This window comes from Leptodactylus fuscus, chromosome 4 (genome assembly GCF_031893055.1).
Source record: "Leptodactylus fuscus isolate aLepFus1 chromosome 4, aLepFus1.hap2, whole genome shotgun sequence".
NCBI lineage: Eukaryota > Metazoa > Chordata > Amphibia > Anura > Leptodactylidae > Leptodactylus > Leptodactylus fuscus.
The window spans coordinates 164,989,011-164,999,244 of NC_134268.1; the positions used below are offsets into that span (position 1 = coordinate 164,989,011).

Here is a 10,234-nt window from a genome sequence, read left to right on the forward strand (position 1 = left end):
CCCATTGTCTTATTGGCTTTGTATTAAACAAAAATGTCTACATACAGGTAAAGATTTCCTTTATTTTCCAGGCATTGAAATATTTGACGCCGTTTATTTCCCTCCGCAGTTCTTTACAAAGTGGAACAGTCTCCGCCATGCAGAGTAATGAAAGTGAAATTCATAATATGTAATGAATACATTCACATCAAGAAAACAAGTGGCAGCATATCATTTTCCCCAGTTCTTTTATTACAGCTTTTTGTGGCACAATATATATTTTGGGCTAAGTAATTTTTCACATTAGGTTATAAACTATAGAACTTAAAACACACATCCATCCTACAAACACTCTCTGGGCTTAGGGAATAGGTATAGCAAATATTTATGCACTCAACCTCCATCCTCTGTATATTAATAACTACACTGTAAATCTAAAACACTAAATATTACGGAGCTGAAATGACTGTAAAGTGCAGCGTGCGCACCCTTGGCTCTCTGCAGTATGTCAGATCGGAGTTTGTGAGCAAAGTTATGTATTAACTCCTCGTTCTCCATGACTGAAAACTGAAATAGGTGCTTACGCCATAACATATGGTCACCAAGAATGCAAAAAACTGTGGAGAGAGGAAAAATAAAAGTCAGTCAGTCTCTGAATAAACCTATATACACATATTGGTATATACTGTATATTATTGTAATATCAGACCTTCACAGTTCCCATTAAAAATGGACATTTTGGGCATTGTTATATTCTCTTGGCATGAGAGATTTGAGACTTTGGAAGCCATAGACATTTTGATAAATGCAAATATAATTCAGATTCATGAATTCTTAACTATATTTCCCACCTGACATTCTTTTTCCTAGGTTTGGTTCTAGCAATAGATTTCTATACTAGATATTTCACGTGTAGGTTATGTGCTTCCCGACAAACTCAGGCTGAATCCATTGGCATTAATCTAAAATGGGTGAGATTTTATTTCTCCTCTAACACCGAACGCCGCGCTCTGACACGTGTCTAAATGAGAGGTGTGTTACTCCGTGGGAACGGAGCCTAAAGAGAAAAAAAATTCAAAAAGGACTATTAGGCTGAGTTCAGACGGGGTTTTTTGGTCTGGAATTTGACGCAAAGGCCGCCTCAGATTCCGGACAAAAAAATAAAATAAAAATAAATCGATAGCTGTGACTGCAGTGCATCGGTATCCAGTCGTGGCACTCTGCTCTGCATTAGACCCAAGTGAATGGGCCTAGTGGGGAGGGAGTGTCTTCCGGCGGCCATCCACAACTGAACCAGCCACGGAATCCACCTGAAGAAAGGGCATGTTGCTAGCGGAAAAAAAACAGTACCCACCAATTTCAATGGGAGATGTTTTTTGGTCAGGATTTTGATGCAGATTCCGCAGCAGAATCCGCCTGCAAAAAACTCAGTGTGAACTAGCCCTTATAGTGACCATTTATTTGGATGGCTATACAACTTACTTCAGGTTATTGTCAACTACTTGTTGAAAAATATCCAAACATGCAGAATATTTCTAAAGCTGGTTATTGTCCATTTACATTGCAGATTAATTCTACGTAATTAAACTGATGAAAACTATTTGATATTTATCTCATATAGATCGTCAGTTCCAGGTATACTATAAAGAATTCTCTTGGCAGGTGAAAGGGCCTGTCTCAATAGGTTACCTGTATGTATCAGGTAATAATGGGTGAAAACTAAAGAGTTCCTGTAGTCAGCAGACTATGGGTGGTTTTCATGGAAGTACTAAAGGAGTATGCAGGATTTATTTATTTTTATTGCCTACTCTTAGGATAGGCCATATACAGTACATCTGATTATTGGTGGACTGGGAGATAGGCGCAGCATGGATCGGCGCACTATAAACAGCATGGAGCTGGAAGCAGTTGGCTCCATTGACTTACTAGTGTCTGGGCGCCAGTCTGCAGCTCACCTCTCAAAGCCAATGGCTGCCGAGCTGCAGTGACGAAACCTGGCAACACACGGAGCAAACTGCTTGTGGTCCATGCAAGATTTCTGAAGTCACTGCACTGAGGTTGGACATGTACATATGCTCACTCTCTTTGCCTCCTGCAGCTATCTAATCCTAAATTAAGTAACATTCATTTAGGTACGCATAACATTGTTAATTTTAATTTTTTTTTTTATTTCTATTTTTTCAAGTGGGTGCCATTACTCACTGTGGATGCTGCCCAACTATTGTAGTTGTGATGCCTCTGACGGTCTTTGTTGATTGAAGCTGCGTCCACTATAGAAGCAATGAGGTATACAACACATGCACTTCCATTAAAGCAAAGGCACTGTGATAATAAAAAGAAAAAAAAAAATAATAAAAGACACCGGGATAATGAAAAGCTTGCTTTAGGCTGAGGCCCCATCATTGCAGAAACGCAGCTTTTTTGTTGCGGTTTTTTGAGCCAAAACCAAAAAGAAATGGGAAATCTATATGAAGCTCTTATACGTCTTCCTTCTGCTTAATCCACTTTTTGCTTTGGCTCAAAAAAAAAAAAATGCAGCAAAATCTGCAACACAAATTGCTGTGTAATCAGCAACATAGGGCCTCAGCTTTACATATACATCTTCGCTTTAACCCCTCGCTACAGCAGGAATTTCTTCAATTATCGTTGTTTACTCCCCACCTTACAAAAGCCATAACTTATTTTCCTGTTCTTAAAGCCATATGAGGGCTTACATTTTTGCAGAACAATTTGTAATTCATTGTGGTTCTATTTAATATTCTGTACAATGTACTGGAATGGGGTGAATTGGGAAAAAAATGCGTAGGAGTTTCACTTCATTAATGTGCTGTGTGTATTCTATGGAAAATGGAGTGATTGTTTTTTTTCCCTCCATTACTGTACTTTTTACAGCCCCTAGGCAATGGCTTGTCAGCCCTGGATCTCATTCCAGTGGGGCTGCTGATCCACCCCATAATGGCACCTCGGTCAGCATTGATTAACACGTTGGTGGGGTAAATGCCTGCGATAAGTTGGAGGACCAAAGTTAAGGCCCCATGGGACATTCTGCAGCAAAAAAGCACTGCGTGAAAAACTGCGGCGGCAACGTATCGTGGTTCTTCCCACAGCGCTTTAGACAAAGTTTGCAGAGCTTTCCTCTGCAGATTTTCTGTTACAATTAAACCTAAGGGGAAACCGCCAGCGTAACTGTAGGTATAATTGAGATGCTGCAATTTCCAAAGCCGAGCTGGTTTTGGAAATCGCACCGTGGATTTTAACGCATTGTGGGCATGGGATTTGCTAGAATCCCATCCACTTTGTCCTTTCTGTAAAATGCCACGATTTTTCGTCCCGTTGCGCACCGGGCTCATGTGGGTATTGTCACCAGGTCTACGCTGTAAAATACAGCAGAGACCCCGCAGCTAAGGCTGCTGCTCAGCTCCTGAGCAGACACCATATTTAAATATCTGACATCTGCAGTATCAATCACAGAGGATGTCAGGAAAGTGTTAAAAATATGTATAACTATATCTCACCATTATCTTATGTTTATAAAATGTTAGTTTAAATATTTATTGACTGCCCAATGATAAATTGTGTCACCTGTGTCTATGGGGGATATCGATCTAACGCCCCAGAGAATCCTATCCTATGATTACAATAACATCACATTTTTTGATAGTGGTTTCGTATGTGTGTAACACCCCTTCAGACCTCACTCTATAGGAAGTATGTATGCATCTGCCTCCACCCGAATCTTTCTCGGAGCTCTGTAGGAAGGCAGGAGGGTTGTCCTCTTCTGCCAGGGGTTGACTCGGGAAACCCCTGCCTAAGCTCAGTACACACTCATAGAAATAGGGGTAAAACAACCGGGGAATATTAATTGGGATAGAAGTAAATAGGAGTGTGCTCAGGAGAACAAATTACAAAAGTAAAAAGGTAAAATAGCATATAACATAACACAAACAATCCAGCAGTTGCTCCTTCGTAATTATGATCTATAAATGCATGCCAGGCCTGGCAGATATAATAGTATAAATGGATCCCCTAATACGCTAAACTCTGGGGAACACAGGGTTAATGTACAATGACCCACACCTAGTACATAATTCTCTAACACAGATAAGTTGACGCGTTTTATGACGTGTTTTTTTTTTCACGTGTAAAAGATTTCATTGAAGTCAATGGGAGTGTTATTTTTACACGTGTAATCTATACACGTGTATTATGCTAAAATATGCTCACGTTAACTCCATGTACACAAGCCCTTAGAGGTGAGGAGTGGGAATAGAATTCTCCACTAATGGCAGCTGATTAGTAAATATACACAGCATTATACATTAATAATTATACATTATCATAGCCTCTTATTATCCATATATTAAATGTTACATTTTAGCCTTTGATTGATTCCCTTCTATGATTTATATATCAGATGTTTGAATCATTTTCTCTGTTATCCATGCTGATTTAGTTAGAGCCACTCTAAGTAGTCCCAGAATACTAACTCCTATTTGCAGTTATGACCTTAGGCCCCTTGTAGACAACCGTGTCCATGGTCAGTGCGCTATCACTGATAGCACACTGACCCATTCATTTCTATGGGCCCGAACAGAAAACTGTAAATTTCACAATCCCGTGTGCAGGCCAACAGCAAAATATATAACAGGTCATATTCTTGTCCTATTTTACGGCCCTTGCTTCCATGGCTTCTATTCAGAGAAAGAGGAGCCGCGGAAGCGTGGCCCATGCATAGGTGGCACAGGGGGAGCTTCTCATGTCTGTGTGCCATCCATGCTTTTAATTCACAGCTGGCCAGTTGCAGCATGGTCATCTGTAACCGGCCTTAAAGGGTCTCTATCATTGGAAAAAGTCATTTTTAACTTATCACCTCCTTGCATAGCCTTTAGAAAAGCTATTCCACACGTACCTTTTGTATGTAAATTGTCTCAGATTCTGAATAAGTCCGTTTTTATTCATATGCTAATGAGAATTCTTGGCGCACCCCGGAAGTCTTCTGTATATACAGCACAGGCTGCTGCTGACTCCTTCTCCCAATTCTCACACACAGCAGGGAGAGGAGAGCTGGCTGACAACTTCCTGTGCACCGAGAATCTAATTAGCATATGAATAAAAATGGACTTGTTCAAACACTACTAAAGCAATTTACATACTAAAGGTAGGTGTGGAATAGCCTTTCTAAAGGCTATGCAAGAATGTGATTAGTTAAAAAGGATTTTTGCCATAGACAGAGCCCCTTTAAGGTTTCCATGACCATCAAGCAAACTCTGCTTACGTCTGCAAAGCCTAGCAGAACTTTAAGACATAGAAGCAATCAGAGATCTGTCTCACTGTAACTAAACTTTAAATGAAAAGGTATTTAAACCTTGCTAAAGTTCAATCAAGTGTCTGTGATTGTCTTGTGCAGCTCAGCTCCTTACTCTACCAGAGAAAAACTTGTTTACAGCCAATAATCCACCTCTACTGCACAGCTCCCACGCCTACACAGTAGAGGTGGATTGTCTGCTGCAGAGTACAAAGCAGCGCTGGGACTATTGCACACACTGGCAGAAACAGAAAAGTGGGAGGGGCCATTCCACAGTGTAATGGGGGTTGGGGAGGGGATGGACAGGATAGCTAGAGAGACAGGGAGGGGTGTATGGGAAGGAGAGAGAGAGAGAGAGAGAGAGAGAGAGAGAGAGAGAGAGAGAGAGAGAGAGAGAGAGAGAGAGAGATGGAAATGAGGTGAGAGGTAGCTAATGTGGAAGCTACGTAGCAGAAAGCTGAACCAGGTAAACAAATGCAGAAGGTACCAGTAGCTCCCAGAGAAACCCAGAAATCACTTAAAACATGGATATAGGTACATGGGTGCATTTATTAACCCATCAATAGCACTAACAGTTTAAAAAAAAAAAAAAAAAAAATTGCTGGAAAACCCATTTGAAGGTAATATATTTTAGTCTTTATATCAGAAAGTGCACTTGGCCAAGTCCATCCTGCCTTGCAGTGAAAACAATCAGGGAGGCCTTAGACTCTACATTCCAAGATAGTGTCAGATTATAGGTAGCAGTTCACTTGCGGAATTCAGAACTAATCTGTTCTTAGGGCATTGCAAGGAATTGCTCTTCCTGGGAGTTGCAAACTTAAACTTCATAACAAATGCCATGACTGGTTTCTTATTTGTTGCTCTTTTATGGATGTTTATTTCCTTGTGCCTAATTATGTCTCTATGCTTTTGGGGCATTTTTGAGCCCTGTTATCTGTTATTGTCTGTTTTTCTTTGTAAAAATTATTTCAATAAAAACTGTGAATTAAAAAAAAACAAAAAAAAAAAACAAAAAAAGTGTCATGACGGCGATGGTATGGGATAGAAGTAAATGCAAAAGGGTTGTTAGATGTCGGAGTGCAAGTGTATAAAATATGTGTAAGATATAATAAATAGAGATGAGCGAGTAGTCTTTGATAGAGTAGGTATTTGATCGAATACTACAGTATTCAAAATACTCATACTCTGTCGAATATCATGCGGTAAATGCAGTAAAAATTTGATTCCCCTCCCACCTTCCCTGGCGCTTTTTTTTACACCAATAACTATGCAGGGGAGGTGGGACAGGAAGTAGGAAAATGTAGGCTTTGGAAAAAAAAAATGTATAGAGTTATTTGCTGGCTAAATCAGTAGCAGGAGCAGCGGACTTAGTGACTACAATTCATCGAATTTTGGTTTACCTGAAACGAGCATGTTTTTCCCATAGACTATAATGGGATTCGATATTCGAACGAATAGTCGAATATTGAAGTCTACACAAATCGAATTTCAAATTTTCGAATATTTCACTACTCGTTCATTTCTAATAATAAACCATAGACTAGAGCATATATTATGAAAACAGCAAAAAGAGAACCAAACATCAGAAACTACTACTATGAGCTCATACAACAGGTAGGAACTAGAGATGAGCGAACACTATTCGAAACAGCCGTTTCGAATAGCACGCTCGCATAGAAATGAATGGAAGCGGCCGACACGCAGACTATGCCGGCGGCCGGCCGCTTAACCCCCTGCGTGCCGGCTACGTCCATTCATTTCTATGGGAGCGTGCTATTCAAAACGGGAAGACGGTACTATAGTAATATTGTGTCATTTTCATGCTCAGGATTGGTTATTATCACAGATACTGGACTCCTAAAGTGATACCATCTTCAGAAGATGGTTAAAATAACTTTGGTCCTACAGTGAATGTGCTTATATTTATGTACTAGACTTTGACTTATGTAACTGCTGCAGCCTCAGCATTCAGATTTGGGGTAACTGTGAAACCCAGCCATGATTTCCTTATTGTGGCTGGATCATCAGCCAGGGTCACTACATGCAAGAGAAGATAACCCCACGAATCATAGTTGATAGAGATGAGCGAACAGTGTTCTATCGAACACATGTTCGATCGGATATCAGGCTGTTCGATGTGTTCGATTCGAATCGAACATCACGTGGCAAACTCCAAAAAAATTCGATTCCCCTCCCACCTTCCCTGGTGCTTTTTTTGCACCAATAACAGCGCAGGGGAGGTGGGACAGGAACTACGACAACGGGGGCATTGAAAAAAAATCGGAAAAAGTCATTGGCTGCCAAAATCAGGTGACCTCCATTTTAGACGAATAGTGGATTTCAAATCCGGGTCATATGAGAATGTGAACTTTGTGACTAAGAGACAGGGATAGCTGTACAGGCAGGGATAGCTAGGGATAACCTTTATTTAGGTAGGAATGTTATTAAAAATAACTTTTTGGGGCTCTATCGGGTGTGTAATTGTGATTTTTGTGAGATAAACTTTTTCCCATAGGAATGCACTGGACAGCGCTGATTGGCCAGAGTACGGAATTCGACCAATCAGCGCTGGCTCTGCTGGAGGAGGCGGAGTCTAAGATCGCTCCACACCAGTCTCCATTCTGGTCTGACCTTAGACTCCGCCTCCTCCAGCAGAGTCAGCGCTGATTGGTCGAATTCCGTACTCTGGCCAATCAGCGCTGGCCAATGCATTCTATTAGCATGATGAAGTAGAGCTGAATGTGTGTGCTTAGCTCAACTACGCCGGTGGAGTAGTTGAGCTAAGCACACACATTCAGCACTGCTTCATCAGGCTAATAGAATGCATTGGCAATCAGCGCTGGCCAATGCATTCTATTAGCGTGATCTGAGTGTGCACAAGGGTTCTAGTGCACCCTCGGCTCTGCTACATCTGATGGGCTGACCGGCACACGGTGTAGTTGAGCAGAACTGGCTCAACACTGCTGAGTCTCTGCATACCCATAGGAATGCATTGGCCAGCCTTCGGCAAATCAGCGCTGGCTCTGCCGGAGGAGGCGGAGTCTAAGGTCGGACCTGAATGGAGACTGGTGTGGAGCGATCTTAGACTCCGCCTCCTCCAGTAGAGCCATCGCTGATTGGTCGAATTCCGTACTCTGGCCAATCAGCGCTGTCCAACGCATTCCTATGGGAAAAAGTTAGCTTGCGAAAATCGCAAGCTGACAGGGATTTCCATGAAATAAAGTGACTTTTATGCCCCCAGACATGCTTCCCCTGCTGTCCCAGTGTCATTTCAGGGTGTTGGTATCATTTCCTGGGGTGTCATAGTGGACTTGGTGACCCTCCTGAGACGGATTTGGGTTTCCCCCTTAATGAGTATCTGTTCCCCATAGACTATAATGGGGTTCGAAACCCATTCGAACACTCGAACAGTGAGCGGCTGTTCGAATCAGATTTCGAACCTCGAACATTTTAGTGTTCGCTCATCTCTAATGGCCGAGTTTCTACAAAAAAATTCCCAGAGTGTGGAAAGCTCCTGCATCCATGGTCGTAACCATTGGTAACCGAGCAAGACAGAGAGGTTCTCTCATCTCAGCTGCCCTCCTGTATCCTTACTCCTCTACCTCCTGGTATTCAGTTCATTTTTGCTCAGAGCTCCTGTATGTTGTAAACAGGCAGATAACTGTGGATTTACATACAGAGAAAACATGAAAGTGCATATAGATGGCCATGAGCAGGGAATACGTCATCATTCACACCTGTACCAGGTCTATAACCTAGGGCAACCAGCGGTAAACACGGAGGAGAGAAATTCTGATGCATCTAACAAAGGGAGCAATATACATCAAGCAATGTATTGGATGAAACACTAAGCTAACTGAAAATGACCTTTGAGATAAAATCTTTAAAACTCTGCAATTTTTTTCTTTTTATTAGTTGCAACTTTTTAATGTTTACAAATGTAAATATTGTTATATTAATAAAAAAAAAAAAACCTTTAAAGTCTCATGTTTACAACCGTATTTCGGATGTGTGTTCCTGAGTACACCGCCGATAGCCCTGCGTAACTCAGATTGCCATTTATTATTTTTTTATGGTCTCCATAAAACATTTAACTCAATTAGAAGACTATAAGGTACGTAAATAAGTTGCAATAACGTAACGCAACCCTGCTTTCAGAACATTGTTCCGTGTCATGCATTACACTTTCTAGCATTTTCTTCTTAATAAGACAAAGAATTAAGCATGTGGTAAGCAAATACTAGCTGAAAGGTGAAATTCAACAATAAATTGCACATTTCTTCAAAATTAACAGCCCACTTTCCAGCTTCTATTTAAATTCAGATTTACTGAGTGGGTGGGGAAGGCTTAGTGTGTGAATTATTGAAAATAATGCATCAAATGACTCATGACCTGAAGCGCCACAGAAAATTCTTTTATACCAGACAGATGAGAATTATGTGGAGGATGCATTAGAAAATTCTACAACCCCCCTCCACAGCTTATCTGACGTTTTACAAGGACACATTCACAACATATAGAAAACGCCATTTAAACCATTGATACATGTCCGTAACTATTCTACATTTTTATGGAAATTGAAGAATAGTCTAATTGTGAAGTACATAAGTACTAAACCTTAATGCAATGCCTATAGAAGGAAAGGTTCATATGTTTGTGGAGTAGCCTGTAGGCCATCAGAACTGCAGAAACTTGAAATACAGAATATAAAGATCTCTTAACCACAAGTAAAAAAACTGACCTACATGGTAGCCACTGTCATTGACACTAGAGACAAGCAATGTCTCACTCTGAAGAAGTCTGCTTACATCGTGGCTACCTATAGGTGGCACCAGAGACCAGGCTTTTTTCCCCAACTTCAGACTGCACTAAATTTTAGGATTTTTTTTTTTATATCACATGCAATTTTGTAGTACATATAAGTTACATATAAAACAACCCCAAAAACCT

General features: G+C 40.9%; 1 protein-coding gene across 1 annotated transcript in view; it reads right to left on the reverse strand.

Annotated features, from left to right (window-relative positions):
- Positions 1-239: 239 nt before the first annotated feature.
- The window catches only part of CMTM8 (CKLF like MARVEL transmembrane domain containing 8), a 49,294-nt gene continuing 39,299 nt past the window's right edge, over positions 240-10,234 (reverse strand). The window contains exons 3-4 of the mRNA XM_075271322.1: positions 2,182-2,301; positions 240-596 (exon numbers count right to left, since the gene is read on the reverse strand). Coding sequence (XP_075127423.1) covers positions 519-596; positions 2,182-2,301 — 198 coding nt within the window. The 3' untranslated portion in view covers positions 240-518. The remainder of the gene's footprint in view (positions 597-2,181; positions 2,302-10,234) is intronic.